Raw genomic sequence first — 15353 nt, 5'->3', positions numbered from 1 at the left:
AACGTAAATGATGCCGGAATAAAATGATTTTAAGTTATTTAAATCGTGAAATTTCCTTTTACGCATCACCATACGCCGTTTTACGTGTTATAGTCCGGTTGTTAGTAGTATTATGAAATCATTTTCATAATTTAACAAATGATTTCCGAAGAAATCTGCATAAATTTCGTGAAACTCGCCAAGTTACAGACGTGTGAAATCATTTAGTGAAGCTTTCGAACGTGAAATTGCCTTTGGAACACCTTTAATTAACCATTCGATACCGACGTCCCGAATGAAAAATACGAATAAATTCGAGATTCTGAAATTTTGATGATGAATTGCGTTCGGGATTCTTTTAGAATGTAAGGAAAGCAGTTGTAGTATTGTAAAGTTGTGTTCAGTGGGAAGCTTGCAGGATACTGTGGTCATTTACGAAGAAAAATGGGCATTTTAGGTGAGAAAATCAAGTGAAATCTGTAAAACAGACACCTCTATGAAGCATGAGACTATCTAATCATCATCCAAGTGACTAGCAAATGAACTTTGATGTATAGATATCAGCAATACAGAAACACCCCCCTAGCAGTTCCTGGCATACCTGCTGATATCAAATGGCTGCTTCGATTGAATATTAAAACGAAGTGAAAAATGAACAACGAAAAGTAAGAATTTCACAATGTTTTACTGTAAATTTCACCTTTTGAAGAACTAAACATGATTGTTTTATACAGATTTTGGCTCTTGTGGTGGGGTGTTGCGTGTTTGTTAGGTGCTGAAGCCAGCTATAATGAGTCAGTTTGCAGCTTCGAAACGTTTAATTGTGGTAAGTCAAGCTTTCTTTTTTATACGTAAAGTGAGGAATTTATATTCCTCACTTTACGTATAAAGTTATAGTATACATGTAACAATTTATACTATATCTGCTGTTTCCTAACAATGAGGAAAATACAATTCATATTTGGCAAGAAACTTTACATTTCCTCCTCGTCCCGCTCTTTTAAGCCTACAAAACGTAATTTTTAAGTAGGATTTATCCAGGGAGTGCCAAACAGAACCTTTGGTTTGGGCCCAGAATACGGAAAGCCCCCGAAATTTAACGCATCCTTCAATTGAAAGGAAAAATCAACTTTCCTTTTAACTCGATCCTTTAAGGCTACAAAATGCAATTTTTAAGTGTGATTTATGCTTGCCCTGACGAGCATCGGGTGAGTGGCCCTAACGCAGAGGGCCTCCAAATTATAGTAGTGACAACGGGTGGGCCCTCTCACGCGCTAGACTTTCACGCATTCTTGAATCTTGCAGATTTGTCAAAGTTTGGAAACATTCTTCCTCGTTAAAAAAAGGGTCCTCTAAAGGTGCTTTTAGGCCATAAATTTCATGAAATTTAGTATAAAAATGGGTAGGAGTAGCATTAAAAAGTTACTAAACATTAACAATTGACTGGTGTTATCGTTAAATTGTATTGTTATCGTCATACCGATTAGATAAGTCTAGTCTATTGTTTTGAATTGGATAAATGAATTACGCTATTTCTAAAATTTTGAGTTTGAAATTCAGTTTTTATTTTAGAAATTATTTATGAGGTTCTATTAATAATTTCTAATTGTTTAGAATTAAAATCATTTAGTCACGCGATTAAAAATAGTGATGATGGAGATGAGCGGTGATGTTTTTATAATTGAGGACGAGAGATGACGAACATTTGAATTTATATCTTCCATTTGAGACAGAATTAAAGTTGTTTTTAATTAAAATTTAGGGCTCTTCAAATGGTGGGGGGTTTGGATAATTTTACAAGCTTATAAAATAAAAAGTTGTATATGGAATCGGTTGTAGAACTGTCTAAATGTATGTGGAATTGTGTGACTAGAATCTTTACAACCACTTGATTTTACATATAGCTTTCATGGGTCTGTGAGTGCATTTTCCACCAAGAACCCCGTTTCTATGGGTGCATCTTTCACCAAGAGCACTGGTTCTCTGGATGCATGTTCCATTAGAAACTTCATTCTACAGGTGTCTTCCACCTTTTTAAAACTCCATCCTTGGGCAACTAAGAGGGTTTTTTCATTACCATTGTGGTTCGGACGCCTACAAAGGGGGTGTTAAGGAACGGGAGTTTTCGATCCCGGGTCTTCTAGAACCATAAGTTGACCCTTAATTGCCCCATCCATTAAAAGTTTTTATGGTTCTATACAGATATATCTTTTACTAGAAGGTAGAACTTCGTAAACCTAATTATTTCTGTCCGTTTTACCCTCCATTAAAAGTGACATTTATTATTTTTAAAGGACCCATCCCTCCTACAATAAAAGAATCATTCATCATGAAAGGAGAATATATCGATTTTGATTCCCAAACAACTACTTGGGAAGAAGAATACTTCGATTACCCAAATCTCATTGCCAAGTATAAAATAGTGGCCGAAGGAATGGAGCTTCACCACATCTTCGACTACGAACAGGAGGAAGTGATTGTGTATCAAGTAATTCATCCAGGAGGTGAATATAATAAATTAAGATATTTCAAAATGCAAGAATTCATGTTAAAAGTGTTTCCTTTCATCAAATTTCAGCTCCTGCAGAGAAAGATCCTACAGCCATACGAACGTGCAAAGTGATGAATTTAGAGCTTTCGGGACTAGGTGGCATTTATGGGTATTTGTATAAACAACAATCCGAGAAACGTTCGAGAATGTACGATTCTTCTCAAGTGTTTCACTTTGGTGGCGCGTACAAGTACGCGTTTGTACAGAATTCCACACTGAAAGAGCGACAGATCCCCCATTTAGAATACCATGGATGCGTCTATGACAAAAACTTCGATATGACCATGGATAAGACGTTCTTATGGAGCAGTAAGTGGGACCCAATTACGAAATTCTTGCATTTTCATGTTTAAACTTGCTCAAAAATCTATTTTTTAAGGAGATGACGTTGTGATAGCGAGTGGAGAAGAAACCATGCCCATAAAGGTTAATACATTAGGTGTCAGAACGACATATAGTGATGATGGACAGCCTGAAACTGAAAGCTTCAATTACACTGAAAATATTGTTTGGTATCAAGGGAATCCTGATTTTGATGAGGATACCTTTTGGGTAATTCTTTCTTAGTGTTTTGATATACATTTTGGGGGGTTTTTACCTAAAAATTGGGCTCCCAATTTTAGATTCCTCGAAGAATGTACTGCGAAGATTTGCGAACAGAAGTGAAGGAACCCAACTTTCCAACTGCATTTAGTGCTCGTTTAGAGGAAACTGTTATGACGTACGACATGAGTGGTAGCTTAAAAGGCGTGGGGTTTGTCTGGAACAATGAGGTTAGTCGCTGGTTTTAATTAGTTTGGTTAATTACCATTAAGATTTGCTAACCAGAATCTTCCTAGACCTGGTATGATTCTGACGAAAACGTCATTCGAATGGATTTTGTACTTAGCGAAAAAGATGGCGATGTGTTTAAAGTCTTCGGAAAGACCCCCATTTCGGCAATATTCGATGTTACTCAAGGTATACCCTTATATAAAGTGCGCGGGATTTATATTTCGTGATCGAATATTGAGTCAAATTCTTTCAGGTGTGGTTTACTATATAAGCAGAGTTTCGGGAGTTTGTGTACCCTTCGCCATCCCTGCAGATAGTATTGTTGTATCCTCCCATTTTGACAGAAAAGTGGCGTCAGTTGAAGAGATCTTAGGGTTCAATGGACTAGACATGGAATATAAAGGAAAGGTTTGCAGATTTTGCAATTAGACTTCCCTGCAGAACACGTGGTTAAAATTTTCTTCTGTGATGCTGTTCTCTGTATTTTATCTTCTTGTTCACACCAGCATTTGCATACTTTTCTGCTGTACGATTTAAACGTGTGTTCTTTTTTTTAAAAAAACAGAACAGAGCTCGACAAATCCTTTGTGACGTCTGGGCTGGAGAAAATGAGGACGACGAGAATACAACAATGTTTACGGAATTTTATACATCTGCTGTAAGTTTTTATGGAATAAGAGGTTTACAGATGAAAATTAAAAATTTATTTGTGTTTTCTTTTATCAGAATGGATGGCATTCGGAATCGGAAGAGGACGAAGTTTTCGATGTTCCAGTTAGAATTACGCAGAGTATCTTTAGAACTGTACGTTTGTCTGTTGTTTTAATGTGTATCATACCATAAAATTAACTCATAGAACCCATAAAAAATTCGACAATTTTCATCTGTAATCATTTGCAAATCATTCCTTATGCTTTTATTAATTGAAAACAGCAGATCCAGAGAATTTTTTTTTTGCACTGTCATTTTTTGCACTGTTACATAAAACATCACTAATATCTCATTATAATCGTGAGTTTTGGCTGAAATATAGCAGTTAAAAATTGTCACGTGATTTTTGAGTTTTAGTATGAAAATTTTGAAATCGTGACAGAGCGCAATAAGCGAAAATTTGCAAATTGCACCATTCTATCATTAGAGGATGGTGGTAAGGATGGTGCAAATTTTACCATTACGACTAGCGCAACATTCAGGCGAACTTGGAACAATACCACAAGTTAAATTTCCAAGTAGAGATCCGAACCCACGCTTTTTCGTAGCATGCAACTTTCTTATATTTAAATTATATATATATATATATATATATAGGTTACGTAGGTTCGGATCCTTGTCATCACAACATACTTTTGTATATGGTTTTGCTTACAGTATAAACTAATTCCCTGTTATTTATACAACTATGCGTATATATAGAGTAATTTCTATTGCCAAAATTAATTGTTTTCCCTATTCTTTGCAGGTCGAAGGCCAGACAAACGAAACAGTTAGAGAGATTAATATATTTGACTTTAAAGATACGAAACCTTCATTTACTGTATTTGATATAACCAACTGTCTAGTTAGCCAAGATCATTTGTTCTTATCCTTTTCAATTGAAAGTAAGTACGTTACGCTGCTTGTGATTGTCATAAGTCTACCATTTTTCGTGCAGCATTGCCTATGATACTCCTGCAACAGGAGCCTCATAGCCAATGCGCATCAAGAACGGTAGAATTAGTGGAAGGCATATGCCCTCGTGGCACATGCCTTCCACTAATTCTACCATTCTTGATGCGAATAAAACACTATATATGCATTTATATATATGGATCCAAATAAACGGTATCCATATCATAGTCTAACTGACCGAGTGGTGAAGTGAACCCTTTGCCTGTGTAGACATTTTAATCACATGTGTACCTTTTTCTTCTAGAAAACTATGCAGAAATAGTAGAAGCATATGGCGAGCAGAAGTTTATAGCTTCAATCAGAAAATCAATTGCAGATTTTAGCCGTATTGGATCCACAATTTTAGTCCAGGACATCGAGGTGAGTGTCCTAAACACCGTTTTTTCACCCTACAAAATTCTGATATTGCTGGTTTATGTTACAGATCTTTGAATCTAGAAAAAACGATAGAATTCGAGTCGATTTCTTGCTCATGGATCAACCGAAACTTTATGGAAAGAGCAAGAAACAACCAGGAACTAGCTTAAACGTAGCATATAATCATCTTAAATTAGCAATAAACAGTGGATCGTTTATAATTTTAGTTGTTGTGGACGGTGTGACAGGTGTAAGTACGCATTTAAAGTTCAGATTATGTAGAAAAATCTCTTAAAATTTTATTGAAATCATTGTTTATAAATAGGCAGTTACCATTAAAGCGATACCAAACAGTTTAGTTAAGTTACTTCAACAGTCTCAACCATTAGAAGAAAGTGCGCATTATAGTGGAATAGATCTTCTAGATCCTTATGGCAGCGAAGAGCAAGAAGCAGAGCCAAAACCTACTAAGAAAAGTTTAATAGAGAGAGTAAAGGATTTTACTAAAGTAAAATCCTTTATTTTCAGATCAGATGATGTAGAGACGAAACCAGTACAAGAAGGAGGATATTCATCAGGTGAGTGGAATTGGCACTTGCACACCAGGGCACGCCTGGGTTCTTAAGTTGTTAAATTGGTGTTCGTCTATCTGCAGGGCTGCTAGCGGGTGTTGGAATAATAATGCTTGCCGTAGGCATTGCAGTAGGCATTGGTTTAATGTATCTATATTTGAAGAAGTACGGAGGAACAGACGATTCTAATTCTCTAGTGATGCAAGAAAGATAGGCGCTGCGCGTTATTATTTGTAGATTTACTTTTCTAAGCTCGTTGCGCGAATAAGGAAATCATCAGGTTTTTTTTATAATTGTTTGAATTATAAATGGTTAATTTTATTTATTAGAAATTTTTTGACAATTAAAATGACATTTTATAAATTGACATTTTCTTTATTCGTCTTATATTCGTGCATTTACACATAAGGAGGGCAAAGGTGGGAACGTTTCAACCTTCAGTTACATGACTGTTCCACCATTAGGGGAAGAGGTGGCACTTACCCTATGACGTTACAAAGCATTACCGACAAGGGGACTAAATAAACAGTGGTATAATCCTGTCCATTTTCTCGCCTAAGAGTAAAGTAGCTTTCCTCAGTCAGAAAATTTGGAAGCCATGATTTCGGGTAGTTCGGGACACATACTTGGAATATCCGAGAATACCCGCCATTTTTAAATGTCATCTTCGTGTACAAACAAATAGGGAATTAAGAATCTTTAACGGAAAATCCGAGAAGAGCGAAATTCCGAAATCCATGCCATAAAAGAAAAACTTAATTAGAAGACCAATTGCAAACAAACATGAAGTTGCGTTTGATGGAGGAGAAAACGCAGAAAAGGGAGAAGTGAAGCGAAAGAAGGAGAGAAAAAGAGGGAAAATCGGAACATGGAAACGAAGTGTGTGTTGATACCACTATGGCACAGTATATCGTGAATTGTTGCATAGTATACTACCTATAGTGAAGATTGCATACAAGTTGCATCTGTAAAGGATGGTCTCATGAAGTGTGCGCGAATCTCGAAACCGGACTCAATATACGCGTGGAGATTGTTAAAGGTAACCAGAGGTTACCTTTAACAATCTGCTGGAGTTTCCTTTGAATCTAGGAATTCCTTAGAGTATATACATCCTCTTGCTATGCTAAATTAATAAATAATATATGCTGCCTTTTTAACGCCATCTGCTGGAGATTGTTAAAGGTAACCTCTGGTTACCTTTAACAATCTCCAGCAGCTTCAAAGGAAACTCCTCCTGATTTTTATTTTAAAAATTTCCAGAGCCACCACACTGCAAATTTCTTCGGAAATGTGTTTAAAATGAAACGACTTTATATACAGTTTTTATTTTTTATTTTAAATAAGATTAGTACAGAAGATAAGACATATGAAGCCTTTCTAAGCAGTTAATGTGGAGTCATAATGGCCGCAAGGGGTCGTGATTGAGTCAGTGGCCAGTCTATAAAGCTTTGATTTGGCATATATACTGTACTTGCTAGTGTATTAATAAAATACAATAGCAAGTACCTGTACAGTACCTCAATAGAAAGAGTTTCTAATGGCCGACTTTCTTCGACCAATAAGACGCAAGCGAAACTCGTAACCAATCAGAGAAAAGTAGCATTAGTTGCAACTATGTACAGTACTGTATTGTAAGAATTTGTAATTGAAACTTCAGTCCATAATTTGGTATACAGTGGTTTTGGGAAAAAATTAATTGAGATAAAGATAGAAAATATATTGAATTTAGACTGAAAATGCAAGGGAAAAAAAGTTTTGAGAAATACGTTCGAGATAGATAGGTTCAACTATACAGCAGTACAACATCTCTTCCAATAAGTTTAATCAGTACATTACATTACACACTTGAAAATCCAAATGACACTTTATACCTTAGGGGCATCGTTCTTTATCAAAATTATCAAAGGCCCACCAGTGGCAAAACGGTTCCGTTCCCTGAACATCAGGAGTTCGGTCGTGGGTTCGCGCCTGCCAGGACGAGCTGACCACGTGGTGTTTTCCGAGTTACCCCTACAGGGACCAGTTACCCTTAAAAAGACCTCCCGGAAGAAATCCTCCTAGTGTTGCGTTGCCATAACTTAATAAAACAAACAAGCAAAATTATCAAAATCCCCTTAAACTGCAGTTATACATTCCACCACTTCATCCAAAACCTGTGTAAGCCGATTGACTTATTGGCAACCTTTCTGAACAATATTAATTTCAGGATTATCAAACGAATGTAACATACCTTATGTAAAATATTCTTCTGTTCTCGCCGAGTTTCAAAATGGTCCCAGTTCTATGCCAGAGCTTGACCATCCCTGTTGGTTGAGAAGTCCGTCACTTTCCAGAAGGTAGCGTAACAGTAGCCGGTCCAAGATTTAATTCTTAAAAGTACGACTTGTTAATATAAAATAAATTAAAAATTGCCTGGTATATTTCCCATACTAAGAATAGGATTTAGCCTCTCGAGAAAATGCGTCATCATCAAAGACGTAAAGAAGCGCCCCCAATATAATTAAAACAATTAAATTGCTCACGTGCATGATATAGTGTATTAGTAGTGGTTTATAATATAAAAATATATTAACGTTTTAATGTCAGAGAAAGTCATTTCGTTTCTGTGTATGCTATTTTTAATATACAGATGCAGTCGGTCTGTTTGTTCACACGTCGAGAATAATACAATGTACAGTACTAACAATCGTTGAACTCGATTTTTTTTTTGCGTGTTATTTATACATAAAATAATTTTAGAACAAATTTCTGCTCGTGCAGTCTATTATAAAAGATGTGACGTTCCTTTTACAATCACTCCATTATGTAAATTTACACGAAAGGGTATATGTTTAGTCACAATTAACCCTACCATTATATTGGACATTAAGCCAAAATTATATTGAGAATCACCCTTACAGAACGGGTCTGGCCCGACCCCACAGGTAAAAGGTCGACGTAACGAGTTCACTAATTTCCACGTGTCTGACATCGCGCGTGTACCCAACTACCCGAAACCCTGAATCAACATAAAACTAGACAAGGGGATAAACATGGAGGCACTTCCTGAATTCGTCATTAAAACGTAGTTTTAAAAATAATAAGAAGAAATTTCATGAAAATTGTTTATGAAAAATAATGCGATTTTTTATAACGTTTTCAAAGCAAACGAATACATGACTAAAGAGTCCGGGTTCGAACCCGTTCTATATCATCATGATTTGTTGCAGGAAATTTGGGAGGAGCATCATTTCTCGTGTTTCAGGTATGCTAGGGTAACCCCATTAAGAATCAGGATTGAAGGAGAAGAAACCCAAATTCAGATCACCATAAATATCGTGGGCAATAAATGATGAAATATCGCTGCTCCCATCAAGCAACCCAAATGAGAGTCGCGCCTTGCCGTAACGAGCCTAATTATGGCATCGTGTGACCTAAGACACGCTTTAATCAATCATGCACTGCTTGGAAGAAATTTTCCTGTTCTCTAAAGGGAACCGAACCCACGTCACTCATTATCCAGTACTTTTTTTTTTTTAACTCTTTCCGCCCTGTGTGCACTAAGAGGACCTCTTTTAGTAGGCCCATTATGGGTTCGGCCAGGCCCACAATGGGGCGACCGGGTGGTGAGGGACGGGGCCCGACATATCCGAACGGACCACCCCCGAAAAATTCCTGGGGATTATTCGACCCGTTCGGATTCGATCCCGGGTCCCCCAGAGCGGTAGGCTGTCACCTTGACCGCTCGGCCATCCGGCCAATTATCCAGTACTGAGTGGCATGAGTTCGGTTCGGTTCTCTTATCTATTTTAAGAATTCGAGAGCGCTAAAGCGGTCACAAATTCTCAAAATAGTATTTCACAGCGAGCTAAGAGATACGACGCCAAGCAATTCAAGATGGCGTCGAGACCATTAGAGAAGATGACAAAATTATTTTTTAAAGGACACAAAATTAAAAATCGCGAAACGTTACGAAAATATAGAAATTCATCTGTATGAAAGTGCATTAACCTTTCAAAAACTTTTTTTATTAATTAAAATAAAGCTGTTTAAATGAAGTTATCGCGTGATATCTTTAAAAATATGTCAGTCACGGGCGAAAAACATTACGTCATTCACCATTCGATAGTTAATTGGCGGTTTTAACAGTGAAGTTTTGTATAAAAGGGTGCATAGAATTCACGGAGAGATATACTTTTTGGAAAATCATCGGATTAGACATGAAAATAATCTTCCTGTTACTTCTCATCACCTTCGTTTTGGTGGAGTCTTCAGAAGAGCAATCTGAACAGGAAACTGACAGCAAAATGACTTCCGGAGAGAAAACTGATGAGGGAAATAAAGAACAGGACTCTTCAGATAAATCCGATAAAGAGAAAAACGACAAAGAAACTGCGGAAGAAAAATTTACGGAGAATGAAGAATCTAGCAATACTACTTCTGAAAATCCTACTGAAAAATCTACTGATGGAGCAGAAGACGAAAATACCGATAACGCAGCAGAATCAACTAAAGGAAATTCAGAATAAAGTATTTAAATGGTTGTTTTCGGCTTCGAATAGTAAAAGTGTAAGCAAAATTCTGGTATATTATAACCATTAATACAATTTTGTACACCTTGAAGTAATTCTCGAAATAAAGAATTTTTCGATATTTGAAAGAAATTGCTAGTTATCATTACGCGTCACCACGAGTATGTTAACCATATTGGTTTTTTAACAACTCTTTCTGCCCTGTGGGTACTAAGAGGGTCATTTTTTAGCATGCCCATTATGGATACGGCCACGCCCACAATGGGGCAGCCAAGTGGTGAGAGATTGGGCCCGGCGTATCCGGACGGAACTCCCTCGAAAAATTCCTGGGGTTTTTCGACCCGTCCACATGCGATCCCGGAGTTTTAGGGGGTGGTCCGTCCGGATATATCGGGCCCGTCTCTCACCGCCGGCCTCCCCATTGTGGGCGTGGCCGAACCCATAATAGGATTGCTAAAAGAGGCTTTCTTAGTATACAGTACTACTATAAATTAGAGATATTCTCAGTTTTGAGGTCAGAACAATTTGAGCTCCAAACACAGAGGAGGCCCAAAATTCAGCCTCAAATTGCAAAAATAATCGAATTAATCTTGTAAATGGTGATTTTTTGTTTTGTTCAGTTTATTTACATAGTACATGTCTAGCTCTTTCCACTCTGTGGGCACTGAGAGGGCATTTTCTTCTACACCAATCGTGGGCCCGGCCGAACCCACGATTGGTGTAGAAGCCGGCGGCAGATGGGTGGTGAGGGCCTTATCCTGAAAAATAAGGTTTTTCGTTAGCATTCGGTTTATAATTACAACAACTAGAAGCAAACTTTTGCATGAAGTCTTGCCTTCGTACAATCAGCCATTTAAAATTGTAATAAATAAATAAGAATATTCATAAATTAGAAACAGACAAGGAGGCGAAATTATCAGAAAATTTCTCAATAAAATTTAAATATCACTGAACAAACAATTATGACCGTTTTGTAATCATAGTCAACAACCCCGCTTAGACGAAATGTTTTCACGAAAACAAACACTATAGTAATTATTTACATTCTCGTAAAGAATAATTGAATGACAAGAACGAGAATAATTGTCTCGCGAAGAACTGAAAATTAATTACAGTTTCATAACTAGAAAGTCTGACGGCCGGATGGCCGAGCGGTAAAAAGGTGGCAGCCTACCGCTCTGGGGGACCCGGGATCGAATCCGAACGGGTCGAATAATCCCCAGGAATTTTTCGGGGGTGGTCCGTTCGGATATGTCGGGCCCCGTCCCTCACCACCCGGTCGCCCCATTGTGGGCCTGGCCGAACCCATAATGGGCCTACTAAAAGAGGCCCTCTTGGTGCCCACAGGGCGGAAAGAGTTAAAAAAAAAAAAAAAAAACTAGAAAGTCTGGTTTGTGCTTCCTGTTCGATTTTCCCAGTACTCGAACTGGAGGTTAATGGGACCATCAAAAAGTTCGATCATTTTCAAATAATACTACGATATAAAATTTAACTAGTAACAGAATCCCAAAAAGGTGTAATTTTATCAAATCATGATAAAACAATCCTCGTTTTTAAAAATATCTAATTTTAATAAACACTGTGACACTGGTTCGAAGTTAAAAATTGTGTAAAATAAAAAGTAGCTCTTATATTATTAATTATAATAAAAAGGCTTCATTCTCAAGTTAGAAATGAGTTTTAAAAAAATTGTAAATGCCAGTAACAAATAAAATATTCAAGTCCGACCCCACTCTTTTATATCGCACCCCCTTGACCTTTAAACACTAAAATTTAATAGCATCAATGCCCCGTAAACACAAGCTACCATGCCAAATTTCGTTATTTAATCTTTATCCCATCCTGAGATATGAAACGAAATAGACGCCAACACACACACAAATTCTCCCTTTTGGGGGTTCGGATGTCTTAGAACGTCGAGATTTACATAAACCCGGAGGGCCAAATTCGGCACTAAAAGGTCGCTTTTTAATCCATTCCTATCATGCTAGGCCCGTAGAGGGGCAACCAAGTAGGAGAAACGAAGCTGCGACTGCCACGAAAAATTCCTTAGTGTTATTAAGGCTACGTGGCCTACAGCAATTATGCCCCCGTAACAGGAGGGCCTTTCCCTCAATGGGGTTGCATGGCACGAGTGAAGAAGAAAACCCCATCTATACCACACACGATAAATTATAGGATTTGAATAGAATTCGATTCCGGATCTCCACGTGACAGTAAATTTACAGATTAAAAGCAATTTCACACGAAAACTGAATTTTTATATTTTCTATTACAGAAATCGACTTCGCTTTAATTATACTTATGTAAATAATTCATCATAATCAATATTGACATGCGATTGAATTGAATAATTAATTTTCCATTTATTTCAAACGTCCTTCTCATGCTGGAAGTATTTCACGATAAATCAGATTTTCGAAAGGAAAAACTCGAAAGGAAAAATTTCTCCTAATTTCCACAGTGAAATATGAGCGAGACACGAATAAATAAGATGGAATTAAATCTGGAAGAAGGATGCGAGGATTTCTTTCAATATTGGAAGCCTTTGCTGAAGAGTATGAGTATTTTGGGGATGAAATTCGATGAAAACAAGCTGACTATCGGCAAAATAATCAACTTCATTGCCATGAATTTCTATATTTTCTATATCTTCTATGGCTTCATCGCAAATTTCAAAGGTACGTGGACGGTGGATCTTGTTTTACAGTGGCTTCTGATTATTTTAATTTCAGTAACAACGGAAATTTCACTTTATTATTTCCATTTATCTAAATACAGAGTAGTTAAAGAAATATCAGAATTGTATAAAAAGAATTTAGTTGGAAGATTCAATAGAAAGCAACGTAAAATCCTCCTCGTAAGAGTGATTCTTGTATGGTTGGATGTCCTCATTGCATATTGCTTTATTATAATTTTCGAAGTAACTGACGAATCAAACTTGAGGAAATTGCATTCGTTGTTTGGAATGGAAATATCAGAAAATATTTCGTGCATAATTATGATTATATCTGAAATAATCCATGCGATATTCTTCATTTTGCGACAGTATCACTTCTTTCTGTATTTCTCGTCTCTGTGTAGTTTAATCGGAGATTCCATTGATGTAATATCAGGAAGATTCGTAAACCATGAAGATCCTTCAGAACAAATTCTTCCTATTCCTCAAATTTATATGACAATTAAGAAAATGGCAGACGCAATTGAAGAAATATTCTCTCCCATGTTGTTATACTGGACGATTACGGTGGGATTAACTCTTGCTCTAAGTCTTTGTGATTTATTTGGCCCTCCCTTCTCTTTTAAAGCGGAATATTTTGCATTTTTTCTTGGTATTGCGCTCTTCCAGTTCTTCCTCTTTAGCCAAATTTGCATTTCTTCTTCGCGTGTAACCGAAGCGGCCTTGAAAATTTCGACAGTAATGTACGAAAGTTCGTTCAATTGTAGAGAGGAATCTGCACAAAGGTTGGCAGATCGATTTTCATCAAAATGTCTGGAAGAACTACCTTCTTTCACTGCGTGGAACGTCTTTGTGGTGAATCGACGACAATCTTTTACAATTATTGGAATGGTCATCACTTCCACCATTGCATCTACACAATTTGGAAGCATCAAAAACGTATAACTACTCTAAAACACTATAATTTCAGTAAATACATGAAATCTCAACATGAATTCGAATTAAACTGGAAATTCTCCAACACCTAATGCATATTTTTACATCTCCCTAATGATTTTCTGTGGTATTGATTGCACTTAATATTCTTGATTGTAAAAGAATGAAAGATCCTGTAATCGAAATTAAATCAAATTTCTTATGAAAATTCATCTGTTGTTCCTTATTTCTAATTTATATTCAAACAGATCTTTATGTAAATTTAGCAAAAGTATTATTCCGTTAAACAATTGCTTGATCAACAGGACACACCAGCACGACTGTGTTACTGGTCAAAATTATGCAAAGTTATGGGTGAGCTTGAGCCGTAATGGAGTCTATTGAATCAAATTGATGGTTGAAGATAATGCAACTCATGGGTGATCTGCCAAGAGGTGCTTTCAAGAATGCCATCTGTAGGAAACTGGCTCTATTTAGGTATCAGACATGTGAAGGAGAACCAGAAACACCATGGAGTCTCCTTGCTGGTCAGATGTGAACCCACGACAAGTGTTCCAAGATTTTTATTCACTTTGGTCACTGGTATGGGCTTAACTATTGTGAAAATTTTGCGGAAAGTATCATGAGAAAAATCAATAAAGAAATTTTATAACAGATGTAGTCAGGATGTTTCAACATTTAACATTTACATCATAAATATCACAAAAGATGTCATATTTGACTATGGATGATAACCCACGGGTTATCTTCTGCTTCCATTTATGAAGTACTGTAAATATTTTTACTCGTTTACATTTTTTTTTTTTTTATTTTTGGGTAAAGTTTAAGAGAGCTGTCTGACTTACCCCTTAAGGCAGTTTTTCAACCTTTTTCATTGAGTGGCACCCTTGATTGAAAAATAAAAAATCGCGGCACCCTTGACCGGCGGCGGATCTAGAATCTGAAAAGGGGGGCTAATGGAAGGGGGAGATGAACTTTTTGCGAAAACGAATATTATGCGCAATGCTGGGGTAGGGTCCGAGGAGGGGACTCCTCCCCAGGAAGAAAAATTTTAAAAATTGACAGTTTTAAGTAGCATTTTAATGCAAAAAGTGTTTCTACGTGTTCAAAATCAAAATTTAAGTCCATTGAATTTTGTCGAAATACCGACAATGAGTTATCTTGATCTACACTTAAGTAAATTTCCAAGAAAATGCCTAAAGGTCTTAAACTTTGCGGCACCCCGGTTGAAAAACACTGCCTTAAAGAAATGAAAGGAACAAAGAACAAAAGTCAGAGAGTAGGGGAAAGCATAGAAGGTGAAGTCAGAGGGGGTCACATGAGTC

At 36.9% G+C, this 15353-nt stretch overlaps 1 protein-coding gene across 1 annotated transcript; it reads left to right on the top strand.

Moving 5' to 3' along the window:
* The first annotated feature begins 422 nt into the window (after positions 1-422).
* LOC136984834 (uncharacterized) lies at positions 423-6268 on the top strand. Its single transcript, XM_067281978.1, has 15 exons — positions 423-644; positions 714-805; positions 2274-2483; positions 2558-2839; positions 2910-3082; positions 3154-3303; positions 3370-3490; positions 3558-3712; positions 3870-3962; positions 4031-4108; positions 4764-4902; positions 5217-5332; positions 5397-5579; positions 5655-5907; positions 5985-6268. The coding sequence occupies exons 1-15, from the start codon at positions 631-633 to the stop codon at positions 6113-6115; spliced, it is 2190 nt and encodes a 729-aa protein (XP_067138079.1). The 5' UTR covers positions 423-630; the 3' UTR covers positions 6116-6268.
* Positions 6269-15353: the final 9085 nt, after the last annotated feature.

This window comes from Centruroides vittatus, unplaced genomic scaffold, assembly GCF_030686945.1.
Source record: "Centruroides vittatus isolate TY-2023 unplaced genomic scaffold, ASM3068694v2 contig_120, whole genome shotgun sequence".
NCBI lineage: Eukaryota > Metazoa > Arthropoda > Arachnida > Scorpiones > Buthidae > Centruroides > Centruroides vittatus.
The sequence above is the reverse complement of the archived record's forward strand: the minus strand, read 5'-3'. Positions and strand labels throughout refer to the sequence as shown.

Coding starts and splice junctions, on each gene's coding strand:
- LOC136984834 (XM_067281978.1), top strand. Junction 2,484..2,557: donor TCAAGTAATTCATCCAGGAG/GTGAATATAATA, acceptor ATCAAATTTCAG/CTCCTGCAGAGAAAGATCCT. Junction 3,713..3,869: donor ACATGGAATATAAAGGAAAG/GTTTGCAGATTT, acceptor TTAAAAAAACAG/AACAGAGCTCGACAAATCCT.